At 40.0% G+C, this 13,672-nt stretch overlaps 1 protein-coding gene and 1 long non-coding RNA gene across 2 annotated transcripts in view; one reads left to right on the top strand and one right to left on the bottom strand.

Moving 5' to 3' along the window:
- Positions 1–9,589, top strand: part of cyp27a1.1 (cytochrome P450, family 27, subfamily A, polypeptide 1.1) — a 26,570-nt gene extending 16,981 nt beyond the window's left edge. Inside the window, exons 5-9 of the mRNA XM_013266549.3 lie at positions 5,381–5,544; positions 5,727–5,893; positions 6,205–6,286; positions 6,448–6,648; positions 7,377–9,589. Of these exons, the coding sequence (XP_013122003.1) occupies positions 5,381–5,544; positions 5,727–5,893; positions 6,205–6,286; positions 6,448–6,648; positions 7,377–7,493 (731 nt within the window). The 3' untranslated portion in view covers positions 7,494–9,589. The remainder of the gene's footprint in view (positions 1–5,380; positions 5,545–5,726; positions 5,894–6,204; positions 6,287–6,447; positions 6,649–7,376) is intronic.
- On the bottom strand, positions 8,757–13,672 carry LOC112844140 (uncharacterized). Its single transcript, XR_003216777.1, has 2 exons — positions 13,567–13,672; positions 8,757–13,483 (listed from the first exon to the last, which is right to left on the bottom strand). It is a non-coding gene; the product is annotated as an uncharacterized LOC112844140 (long non-coding RNA).

Here is a 13,672-nt window from a genome sequence, read left to right as displayed (position 1 = left end):
GGCACGAACTAACTCCAGCCCTCAATCTACACGTTTTCCTCTGATATCTAATTTCCATTTGCACTAAGGGATATTTATGAATGTCCCCGTGCACACACTTCACCTCCACCCACTCAGCCTCCAGCAGGGTTTGGTGGACCAGGGTCTGTGTACAGCCCGAGTTGATCAAAGCCTGGCGTATACCCCCTGGGCACCTTACCGGTAAACGGTATGTCTCTCCTGAACCAGGGGAGGGCGTCGGAGGGCTGGCAATACGTAGCACCTGTCCCACCTCCATTAACGGGCAGTCCCAGCGGAGATACCCCGGTTGCCCACACCTCCAGCATTCCTGCCCCAATGCCTATGCAGCCCTCGGTGAGCTGGGCATGGCGTCCATAACGGCCAGGACCTGTGGAGAAAACCCAGATGAAAAATGGTTAGTCGGTGGCCTTCGTGGGGCCGGGACCGGTCGGTCCCTTATTACCAGCCATGGCTGTCCCCATGGGTGTTCCCATCATGCCACCAGGTGGTCCTAGGCCAGCATTTGTAGCTTCAAGGCTCACTGGCCAGTGGCAGCGGACCCAGTCCGCCATCCCGATTGGCAGCCCCTCCACAAACTGCTCCAGCATGACGGTGTTCAGTACCTGCATCTCCTCTGGCATGGGGGCAGGCTAAGCCACCTGGCCGCAGCGTTGTGCAGCCTGCTAGCGAATGTGAAGGGGCGGTCCTCCGGCCTCAACCATCCCTCCCAGAAGCATCACTGATGATCCTCAGGAGAGAGCCCCAGCCAATTTATCATGGCTATCCTGACATCGGGGAAGGATGCTCTCGCCATCACAGGAAGGCTCAGAGCTGCTCCCTGGGCTTCCCCAGACAGCAGTGGGAGGAGCCAGACAGCCCATTTCTGGCTGGCTACAGCATGCCTCAAAAGTGGGCTGGAACACCTCCAGGAAGGCTTGGGGATCGTTGTCGCCTGCTGTCCCCTGAATGGAGCTCAGTTGTGAGGAAAGGAAAACCTCAAGCCACAGAAACCACTCCAGTGGTAGGATACTGAGCACTGGTTTTCAACATGTAAAGCACAAGGAAATGGGAATAATTGGTATCAGCACGAATGATAAGATACCTGCGGTTAAAAGCAAGCTTGTGGGTGTGTTTGCAGCATGATTTTGTCCTGATCATGATGCTGAACTCTCCACTCCTATCTGACTGAGACGCTGGGTAAGTCAGTGACATGTCGAAAAGTCGACTCAGCCCATAAAATATTTGGATCGTTTCATGTTACTGCTGAATGTGATGGCATAAAGGATATGCATGATCCGCTGCTTTGGCCAGCAGGGATTTATGTTCATCGCTATTTTGAGGCTTGCAGGCCTAAGGAGAGCAGAGTCAGCAGGGTCACTGGCATCACAGGATTGGTGTGCAGTGACTGCACCCTGAGTCAAACACTGGTGATTCTGAAGCAGCACAGGGCGGCAGCTTTCAGTGGGGTGCCCATGACATTGAGATAAATGAGCATTAATATTGTCTCCTTTAATGCCCAAGGATTACCTGACCAATCAAGCTGTTTAACTGTGGATAAACTTTTGGCATTCAGTGATATGTTGTGTGTTCAAACAACCTTTTTAACCTAAGCAAGGTCTGGAAAATCTGAACTGTTTGCGCAAGGACTTTCATGGAGTTGGTGAATCCACGACCGATCTGAGCTCTAGGGTTGTTCTTCGGAGAATGTCGCTATACTCTGGCACAAGAAGTATGATCAGTTAATGTTGTCAGACTGAAGGCTGATTGGGCTATAGAAATTGAGATCATTGGCAGAGATAGAAAGTTTACCATTCTTAATGTATATATGTCTGTTCAGTGTCCCTAGAATGAGGTTGAGTAGACATCTCTACCAGCTAATATTGATGGTGCTAGTGCCGCAGAGACAATTACTCGAATGTGGCAGAAACATTACTGTGATCTATTTAATTGTGTGAAAAGTTCCATTTTTGCAGTGGGTGAAATTGACAATAAGGGAGATGTTGTAGTGTCATCAAGAGAAATTTATGACGCAAGTAGAAATTTAAAGGTAGTAAGGCGTGTGGGATGGATAAGATATCTGCTGACACAGAGGTTTCCAAATCTTTGGTAAGAATATTGTCCTTCTGGTATGCCCTTTAGTCCATGCACATAAAATGGGGTAACTGTGTGTCTGCCCCCTTTTGTGTGGGGAATGGGGGCAGACAGGGAAGGACTCTGGCTACGTTCACACTGCAGGTCTTAATGCTCAATTCCGATTTTTTGATCAAATCCGATTTTTTTGTCTGCTTGTTCACACTACACATAAAATGCGACATCAAACGCGCTCTAGTGTGAACGCTCAAAGCGGCCCGCATGCGCAAAAGAAGATGTCACACACAACTCGCTCTGTTTAGACCCAGAGCAAACAATATTGTTTGACTGATTGCCCTTAATATAAAGACTTCGGACTTTATGTTTCCAAATTTTTGCTTTAAGTTATTTTGTTATTTACATAATAATGCAAATAACCTAATAATGATCCTTTTTGCTGTTTTAGAGGAGCGGTGCTTCAAAGGATAGTTGCAGATTTCTGTCAGAATCTGCAGAAAATACAGTAAAAATAAAATGTTCACATTTCTCCAACGTTGTCTTCCTAACAGTTTCACCGGATGGCAAGAAATCGTTCGCGATGTCCTATCGGGCGCTTCTCCGGCGCTGATAATTGGCGTCTGTCTTGTGTCAGTGACGTAAAAGACGGATTTAATGCGACTTGACCGTTCACACAGCAGTCGCTTTCTAAAACATCGGATATGTATCGGATTCAGTACCACATACGAAAGTGACCCAGATCGGATTTGAAAATATCGGATTTGTGCCGTTCACACTGTCATACCGTGATCGGATATGGGTCGCACAGGGTCAAAAAAATCGGATTTGATGCGCTTTCGCCTGCAGTGTGAACGTAGCCTCTGTCTCCTCCTCTGTTTAATGTTTATATGGATGATTTATCAAAGCTGTTGCGTAGTTGGCAATACCACAGTTAATCACTTGATGTATGCAGATGATTTGGTGATTTTTCCCCCCTATAGTGCTGGCCTTGACCAACTATTGAGGGTCTGCTCTCAATATGGTCTAGAGCAGGGGTAGGCAACACCAGGCCTTGAGTGCCAGTGTCCTGCAGGTTTTAGGTATCACCCTGGGTCAACACACCTGAATCAAATGATTAGTTTATTACCAGGCCTCTGGAGAACTTCAAGACATGTTGAGTAGGTAATTTAGCAATTTGAATCAGCTGTGTTGGATCAAGGACACATCTAAAACCTGCAGGACACCGGCACTCGAGGCCTGGAGTTGCCTACCCCTGGTCTAGAGTTTCATATTCTATATAATGCCAAGAAGAGTAAAGTTTTTATTGCCAGAAATAGGGAGCACAAGGATTTGGTTATTCCTGAATTTTCTCTGTCAGGCTGCGTTCTTAAAGTGTGTACTGCAGTTAAATATTTAGATCACTACATATCTGATGATTTGTCTGATGATGTGGACATCATCCACATCATCATCCACATCCACAAACTTTTTGAAATTTTAATGATCGGAAGACAAAATCGATTTTATTTGGCCCAAATCATTTTTCTCACACTCCAGATGTTGATCTTGCAGCTTTGACTTCCCAACTGAAGAGTTCGATCACAAATCTCAGAGTAAAAATTGATTCTGCACTTACCTTTGATGACCACGTAAACGGGGTGGTAAAATCAGCATTCTATCACCTCAGACGTTTAACGAAGGTTAAGCCCTTTCTTTCCAAGCGTGACTTGGAAAGTGTTATTCATGCCTTTATTACGTCACGTTTAGATTATTGTAATTCTCTTTTAATAGGGGTTGGGCAAGGCACTTTGTCACTCTTGCAACTAGTGCAAAATGCTGCGGCACGATTTTTAACTGGGAGAAGGAAATTTGATCACATCACTCCGATCTTGGCCTCTCTACACTGGCTTCCAATTGAATTTAGAATCCATTTTAAAGTCCTTTTTATTGGTTTTTAAATCTCTAAATGGTCTGGCACCTGTTTATTTGTCTGACTTGTTGAAGCCCCATGTCCCCACTCGTTCCCTTCGGTCAGCTGAGCTGTTGCTGCTTTCGATCCCAAAGTCACAGCTGAAACTTAGAGGAGACCGAGCGTTCTCTGTTGCAGCGCCGATGCTTTGGAATAACCTTCCTCTCCACATTAGACTGGCTACATCAGTGCCAGTTTTTAAGTCTTTATTAAAAACCTATTTTTGTTCCCTGGCTTTTAACTCTGTGGGTAACTGACATTGTTTTTTTTTAAATTAATTTTATTGCTATGTCTGGTTTCTATTACTATATGAATATTTGTATTGTACAGCACTTTGGTCTACCAGGTGTGTTTTTAAAGTGCTATATAAATAAATGATGATGATGATGATGATGATGACGATCTATAGACAATGCAGCTTAATACATGCACAAGCTAATATGTTGAGTCGCAAATTTGGTATGTGCACTATTCCAGTGAGGTTTGGACTCTTTAAAGCCTCCTACACTCCAATGTACACTGCTCATTTGTGGAAGAGCTACAGACAGTATAAGAAATCTCATCGTAGCATATAACAATGGAATGAGATGCCGAGGTGGAGAAGCGCAAGCCGAATGTTTGTTAGTGTAGGACTACCTAGTTGTCATGCTATATTTTGTAATCTGATGTAGAGTTGTAGGTGTAGGGTGAAGGACTGTAAACAGTATAACTGTATCTCTGACTGACCCTGCACTAAGTTCAGTTAGGTTTTATTCAAAATTATGGAACAATAGACATTTTAGCCTTTATATAATTGTGTAACGCTATGGAATTAATTATTAATTATTTTTTTTTTACTAATTTTTTTTATGGGCCCATGTGTGTCTTTAATAAAGTGAAACAAACAAACAGATCGGTTTTCCACTTTGCCTCTATTTTAAATGAGCTTTGTCCCAAAGTGGATGGCAGCATTTCTAGATTATGGTCTTTTGTTGCAGATTGGTGAATAATCTATCTTAACCTCTGAGAAACACTGCCTCTATAAGATGCTCTTTTTTTTTATATCCAGTTATGGATATAGAAGATATAAAAGTACCAATTATGGTACTGATGGTACTGAACTGTTGCCAGTTTGGTGCAACTGTCACTACGTTTTAAAGATATGTAGTTTCCATCAAATTGAACCCAAGCTAATATGTTTCATGAAATAATAAAATGTCTCAGTTGATACAGTATATTTCATCCTATGTCCTGTTGCTAGTAAAATATGGGTTTATGAGTAAATGACTGCATTCTGTTTTGACTGATATTTTACAGTGTCCCAACTATATATTTTTTTGCATCATTTTTATGCACCTGTTCCAGCCAAAACATTGATTGACAAGAAGTTGGAGATGATTCAGCAGCGGGTTGACAACAAGCAGGATGTGGAGGGTGAATACCTGACATACCTACTCTCAAACACGCAGATGAGCACTAAAGATGTGTATGGCAGCGTCACTGAGCTCCTTTTAGCTGGAGTGGACACGGTAAATGGAATACCAATACTAGTAATAAAAAAAAATCACATGTAAAAAGGCACTCTGCACGGCTCTAATCATCAAAGCTCGCCACTCAGTGTATTCACTTTTCTTTTGCATGTACATGTATGCAAGGCTCAGCATATATTTCTTCAAAAGTTTACTTTCACATTTTTTTTTTTACTCCCAAGACCTCCAACACACTCACGTGGGCTTTGCACGAGCTGTCCAAGAACCCTGATATCCAGGAAAGACTCTATAAAGAAGTGTCCACTATGGTACCATTAGACCGGATCCCCACCGCTGCCGACGTCACTGGCATGCCGTATTTAAAGGCAGTTATCAAAGAGACGCTGAGGTGAGACTGCTGCGGTTTAGCTTTAACCGAAGCGATTAATGCAGTAAACAAACATGTTTTTAATAGATAGTTTTCAGATATTTGTAACAGCCAAACTGAAAATCTTTGAAAGTGAAAATAAGCTTCTAGTTTCCTAAAGTTTGTCTATATAGCAGCCAAAATGGGTTTTATTTGAACTCATAGCTCTTAACAGGTTAATACTTAATTCATCAGTTTTCAAAAATCAATATTCTTATTCACCTGCATAAGAAGAATCCAGACTACAAACCAGCCTAAAGTAACATGCAAATAAAAAATAACTTGTCTTGCAGGATGTATCCTGTTGTTTCTTTGAATGCGAGGATCATTGCAGAAAAGAATCTTTCTATTGGTGGATATGAGTTTCCAAAAAAAGTAGGTCTGCTTTTAACCATTGTTAGATTGTTTGTGAGTGCTTTTTGTATTAACTTAATAAGACATATTTAATGATGCCAGGATATAAAAAGGCTATTGTGTTATAAGTGAGGATCAGTATTCCATATTGTGTTGACTTCCAGTTGTTGATTGCTCTACAGACGTCGTTCACCTTTTGTCACTATGCCATCAGCCATGATGAGGGCACATTCCCCGACTCGTTCACATTTAAGCCAGAGCGATGGCTCCGAGATGGCCGTGAGAGGCCAAACCCCTTCGGCTCCATCCCGTTTGGCTTTGGAGTTAGAGGCTGTGTCGGTCGCAGGATTGCTGAGCTTGAGATGCATCTGCTTCTGTTTCAAGTAAGTGACAAGAAGGAGAAAAAACTGCTGAACATCCCAGGGAAACTCCTGGACTTTTTAAATGTGACCCAGGTGTGTCCAACAATCAGTGCGGGGGTTGGGAGGGATTCATGGGAAGTGGGAAAAAATCTGACATAAAGACCAAACAAAAGCAAATTCAGTGTCCTGTAATGGGCAGAGGTTCACCAGTCTCCAAAATCTATATGTAAAAGTTGTGGAATAATTTCAGAATAACGTCCCTGAACATGAAATTGTGAAGACTTCATTAAAATGTTCAGGGAATCTGGGGAAATCTGTTTGTGCAGGGAACCAGGCTGACAGTCAATATTGGATGCATGTGATCTTCGGGCCCTTAGGCAACACTGCATTAAAAACAGGTATAATAGAAATCACTGCATGGGCTCATGTGATCATGATCTAGAAATGCTGCCATCTTCTCTGGGCCAAAGCTCATTCAAAACATTATCAGATGAATCGAAACCTGAAATAATTTTCGAAAACATTTTCACCACCATTTTCTCCAGACTAAATGAGAGGGAGTGTTCAGCTTTTATTAGCACTTAGCTCAGAAGGTGGAGTCTTTGATGGAATATTTGGGCATCAGTGCCTACGGAAATCTGGAAAGGCTTCATTAATGCTGAAGGGTATATACGTGTCTTATGCATCTCTGTTGTTTGTGATTGTGTGAGATAATACAGAACTCACTAACTCTAATTTTTTTTTCACAGCTTATCAGGCAGTTTGAAATCAAACCCGACCCCACACTGGGAGAGCTGAAATCCATCAACCGCACAGTTCTGATACCAGACAAACAACTAAATTTGCACTTTGCGGACAGAAGATAAGAAAAGACAGCAGACTGAGTGATGGTGGTTTGTATTAAGTCAGTGAGACGGGAGCAGTGGATTTTAAACCTTTGTAATCACAAATTCAAATGCTTAAACTCAACCAATTTTAAATGTTGTATCATCAAAGTAATGCTATAAGAGTTCAACTTAACACTGTTCCACTATGTATGTACTGCAGCAGTCAGCTTATAGTTCTGTATATCCATCCTCTCATACTCTTTTAGTGTACTTAGTGATATAATAATAATTCTTTATTTAAAACGAACAGTGCAGTTTAACATAGTCCAAGTATAAAACATGAAACTGATGTACTGCACATAACATTATAGGTATAGCTAATTTTCAACAATTGTCCCTTGTTGGGCTTACATTCACAATACACAGAGTTAAAACATACATTTTCATGAAACCAAAATACGCCATGAATACAGCTACAATTAACAGACAATGTAAAAACAAACAAACAAATCCCACACAAAAAAAGATTAATTAAAATCACTACAGCTCTGATTTCCCTTTAACTAACATTTAAACCTTCAATGTAAAGGAACTAATATCTGTAATCAGTTTGATATCAGTTGGAAGTGTGTTCCACAGATGGCAAGCCTTTATGGAAAATGCTGATTGTCCAAATTTAGATCTGCGATATGATATTTTGCAGTTGCCATTCACTATACTCCTAGTAATGCGATTACTATCTTGTCTTTGGATGTATCTATTAAGACACTCTGGGACCAGCCTATTTATACACTTGAAGGCTAATTTAAGAAAACACAAATGATTGAAGCTCCTAAACTAAGTCAATTATATTTCTTTAAAATGTGACAATGATTCCACCGAACAGATTTTTATCCATTATTTTCAAAGATTGATTATATAAGGATGCTGAACTGTAGATGGTGCTGCTTGAGTCCAAACTGCCATAAAATGTGAAAAATGAGAGAATATTGTGGAATGCATAGATAACTGAGGTGCTGAAGTGGGTATGTTAACTTAAAACAATTCAGATTAACCTTAACCATCTTTGAACTCTTCTTTACATGCTTATCAAATTTGAGATGTGAATCTAAAATTATTCCTAAAAACTTAAAATCTTTAACCCCCTTTATTTCTTCATTCCTTAACTTGATTTGAAAATCATCAGATGAACTTTTTCTAATAGAAAAACACATCTAAACTGTTTTAAAAAAATCAATTCAATACAAGATGATTATTGTATATATTATAATGCAATGTATGACAGGTTTTATCCACCCGTGCAGTTTATTCAGTTATTGTCCTTGTCAGGGTTGAGCTGGGGAATGGGGTACTGGAGGCTATCCCAGCTACCACAGGGTGAGAGGAAGGGTACATCCTGGACACATCGCCAGTCTGTTGCAGGGCTAACACAGAGAATCCAACAACCATTCATGCTCACATTCACACCTATGAGCAATTTAGAATCACCAGTCAACTTAACCCCACCAACTGCATGCCATTGGACTGTGGAAGGAAGCTGGAGTACCTGGAGAGAACCCACGCAAACACAGGGAGAACATGCAACTCCACACAGAAAGGACTCCAGCCAGCTGGTAGAGTCGAACTCAGGACCTTTTTTTGCTGTGAGGCAACAGTGATAACTTCATGAAAACCTTTAACTGAGTTAACACTTTTTAAAGGAAACTAAATGACTACAACATTTTCTGTGTTAGAAGTTTGGAGAAAAAGGAGCAGCATGTGCTGGAAAATGGGACAAGACAAAAAGAACAAAGTGAGCATGAGAGAGAGACAGAGAAATAAAAAAAGCTTTTTAATCTCTATATCACCTTGTACCTAAGCCGCATGTCTGAAAGTACTATGAAAGTATGTTATGAAACCCATGGTATACTCAAAAGACTGAATGAGGTCAACTGTTCAGTTTATGCTAATTGTTTATCTTCATTTTACTCCAATTATATATCTTTGTTAAGGTAAAATATGTTTATTTTTATCAGGCTTATATTATATTATTTTGGTGAGTGTATGTGATGTGTTGGTTGTCTCTTTGTTTGTTTGTACGGACATACTGCAAATCAATTTCCCGTTAGGGACAATAAAGTTACCATTGACCACCATTGACCATTGACATTGTTTTTCTGATAAAGTCTATGTAATTGTGTCTGTTATTATCTGCACAGTGTACTAATGTGTTAATTTATATGTTACGTGATCAAGCAAGTGAATTAGGATTGTTATATAAGGAAAGTTTTAAGCCTAATCTTAAAAGTAGAGATAGTGTCTGTCTTCTGAATCCAAACTGGAAGCTGGTTCCATAGCAGAGGGGCCTGAAAACTGAAGGCTCTGCCTCCCATTCTACTTTTAAATACTCTAGGAACAACAAGTAAGCCTGCAGTGCGAGAGCGAAGTGCTCTAATGGGGTGATATGGTACTATAAGGTAATTAAGGTAAGATGGGGACTGATTATTCAAGAACTTGTGTGTGAGAAGCAGGATTTTAGATTGGATTCTGGATTTAACAGGGAACCAATGAAGAGAAGCCGGTATGGGAGAAATATGTTCTCTCTTCCTAATCCCTGTCAGGGATTAGGAAGCATGTTGGATCAGCTGAAGGCTTTTCAGAGAAAGGCTTTATTATTGAGTCGAAAAACATTGAAAATACTGGTTGAGTTGTAGTGTTAAATGGAAGCAATTAATTGGCTTTTTCTAACAGGGAAATCTGAAGGTATAACATTGTCGGCATCAGAATCAGAAGACTTTATTTATCCCTAAGGGGCAATTAAAAAACAACCGAGCAGCATACGTTGAAGATAAGGACAATAAGAACAGGCGATAGGAGTGAAATAGTAAATAATAAACAATAAATACACAGAAGATACATTGTTACTGAAGATACAAGAGAAGGTAGGTACACATTATAAAAAGAAAAAAAGTGTGCTTCTCCTTCTCGTGCATCGATCGAAGTCTCGGTTTTTATTGAAGTGTGGTCATCTTTGGATTTATCTGTCACCCTGTCCCTAGCATCCTCCTCTGTCATACCAATCGTCTGCATGTTCTTTATATCTACACCTCCTGCCACTAACTCCAAACCATACCTCCTGGCAGGTCTCCCTACCATGTTGCAAACTTTCCCTTTCACTCGTCTCCACCCACTCCACCCTGCCTGCACTCTCTTCTTCACCTCTCCTGTGCATCGCCTGTTGCTTTGGATGGTTGACCCCAGGTACTTAAACTTGTTCACCTTCAGTATTTCTGCTCCTTGCATCCTCACGGTTACATCTTTGGGGTAATGCAGCTCATTTATGTTCACCGTGGATGCTGTCAAGGTCCTGGACCACTTACATTTCTGTATGTCCGTCCTCTCATAGTCTATTAGTGTCCTCAGTAATATGTTTTAGTACTTCTGGTAATCTGGTTTTCATGTTGTTGCTTCCTGTTTTATTTTGGTAGTTAATTGTTTTTAGTTTAACTGTATTTATTTGTACTTCCCCTTATCCTATTCCTTGATTCTTTGCATCTGTGTGTTGTTCCTTGGCTGTGATCACATCCTTGAGTAGTGTATACGTGTGTATACATGGCTTCATTTTCCCCTTTTTCTTTTTGATTCTGTCCTGAAATGTTTATATTTTGTTTCGTGTCTGTTTTCCTTCTCTCGAGTTTTCCCTGGATATTGTGACCTTTTGGATTTCTTTTTCTTTGGGCAGTTTCTGGATATCAAACTATGAAGCTATGACGATATTCTGTACCATGATCCTTTATCCACTTAGCAGAAAACACACTGTAAACATTACAGTTTCAGGGTCTAAAACCGTTGTCAGTTCTTATTGAAGTTCACCGAGATTCACCATCTTTCCTGAACATAAATCTATTTCTGTGGCAGCTAAACGATTCAGGAAAGAGACTGGGTGCAGGAAATAACTGCTTGAAGTTTGTGCGGCGTTATTTTCAAGTACATTACGTGACATATACACTTACAAGACAATAAACCGACTTTGAAACGATGTAACAGTCTCACACAGCGTTACACACAGGCTAGTGTGCAGGAATAGAAGAAAGTTATGGAGGATAGTTGTGCACCTTTGTAAGTATTTTTGTATCCAATAGAAAGACAGGTTAAAGAAAGGTTAAAAAATGGCAGCTCTGTTGACTCTGGTCACTACTTTACAAATGATCCAGCAGGGGGAAGCATCATTGCATGAAAAGCCCTTTAACCTCACTTCACTACATACCCCAGTGATTCATTCACTCTGCAAACTGCTCACACCAGGGTTGAAGAACTAAAACTGAAGCGCTTGAAGGATTTTATGGATTTGAGATACGCAAATCTTTTGTCTCAGTTACAAAGTTACAAATTAAAATACAGCACACTGGAAGATTTTATTGCTTGTTTTGTACCTAGTGTTCAACCAGCAATCAAAAAATCCATATAATGAGCTAAAAAACTAAAACTTAAATTCTAATAGTAAAATTAATATTTCACAGGATTTCTTTTTAACTTTCATTGACTGTCTTCTGATATTTTTTATTCTATTGTGCTACTTAATAGCAGGATAGTATACTCAAAGTAACTAATTTTATACTTAAAGTACATATTGTGCAGAATCATCTACATTTCATAACTGAATGCACAGGGTATCAATTTAATGTTGCAACAGGACATGACTTTGATTACTTCTTTACTGCCAGGTAATTTTAAATAATGCAATTAAATTAAAGCTATAAAGTAAATGGTATGAAGTACAACATCTAATGAGCTACACTACATAATATTTTTAACATAACCTGGAGAAATCTGTGCATAAGGAGGGCTGAAAATCAGTATGGGATGCCTCATGGAGCACTGCACTGCATCAAAACAGCCATAAACACTTGCAGAAACCCTGTCCGTGAAAACAGTTCACTACGCTGTTCACAAACGCAGGTTAAAGCTCTATCATTCAAAGATGATAGAAAGGTACCATCAATGCTAAAAGGTATGCAGAGCTTTTAGAGGAACATACATTTGGATCCAGACGCATATTTCAATAAGACAATGCTTAATCAAATACTGCAGCTCTTCTAGCAGCATGGCTTCATAGTAGAAGAGTCCGAGTGCTGAACTGACCTGTCTGCAGTTCAGAGCTTTGAACAGCTGTGAACATTTGAAGGATCATGACATGAAACATGTGACAAAGCTGAACCAGGACTGTTGAGCAGCTATGGTCCTCTACCTGACAAGAATGAGACAACATTCATCTCCCCAAAAATCCTTCAGCTGCTCTCCTCAGTTCCCAGATTTTTGTGGACTGTTGAACATTACATTCTGTTTTTAATTTACATTTTACACAGTGACCCACATCTTTTTTCGGGAACTGGGCTTGTACTAAATAAAGCACATGTACATTAAAACCGGGTAATTATATTTCAGGGGGTGTGGTACTATCTTATTACAGTGAACTAAAACAGAACTTAAAAGTATGTCTGAAACCTTTCTTTGAATTTAAACTTTCTTAAAAGTACAAATGAAAATAAACAGGAAACATCCTTAGTTTTTGTCAGTCTGGTCAAATTTGCCAACATAACCAGCCTCAGGATGCGTTACTGAGATTTTATAAACAGCTGACACACCATCTTATCAGTATTGTTATTCTGCAGTTGTAGTATAATAGATAGTAAGTTAGATACTTTGATCCCACAGGGGAAAGTTTTGTAGCATGATAAAGAGTAAAAATAGAACAGTCTACAATACACAACAATAAACAACACAGTTACCACACACGCCCGGGCCTCATACTATGAGATAGTGCAGGAATTTATGTATTTACAACAGTGATAAAAAAACAAGGAAAGTAAAATTGAAGTTAGGTGAAACAGTTAAAGTAAGACTGAAATTGTGTAAGAAAAACGTGCAACTTGTATTATTAAATAATATGCATCCTCTAAATCTATAGTGTAAAACGAGCTGCATGAAGGTATAATACAAAAACATGTCCTGGCAGGTGTGTTCACCTGTCACAGGATGCGGCGTTATCCCTGAAAAATACACATTAAAGAATATGTCAAACACTGGAACTCAAAACAAAAATAGCAGTAGAATAAGTTTGGGCCTGTACCACCTGATGCCGCCAATCTCTGGACACACCCCTGCACATGTTTACCTGGAGGTCAGATAATTACCCAGGGGAAGGCGGAGGGAGAGCATTAGTGTGGATTGTACCTGTT

The sequence above is a fragment of the Oreochromis niloticus genome, linkage group LG16 (genome assembly GCF_001858045.2).
Source record: "Oreochromis niloticus isolate F11D_XX linkage group LG16, O_niloticus_UMD_NMBU, whole genome shotgun sequence".
Taxonomy (NCBI): domain Eukaryota; kingdom Metazoa; phylum Chordata; class Actinopteri; order Cichliformes; family Cichlidae; genus Oreochromis; species Oreochromis niloticus.
This window is presented reverse-complemented; position numbering and strand designations above follow the sequence as displayed.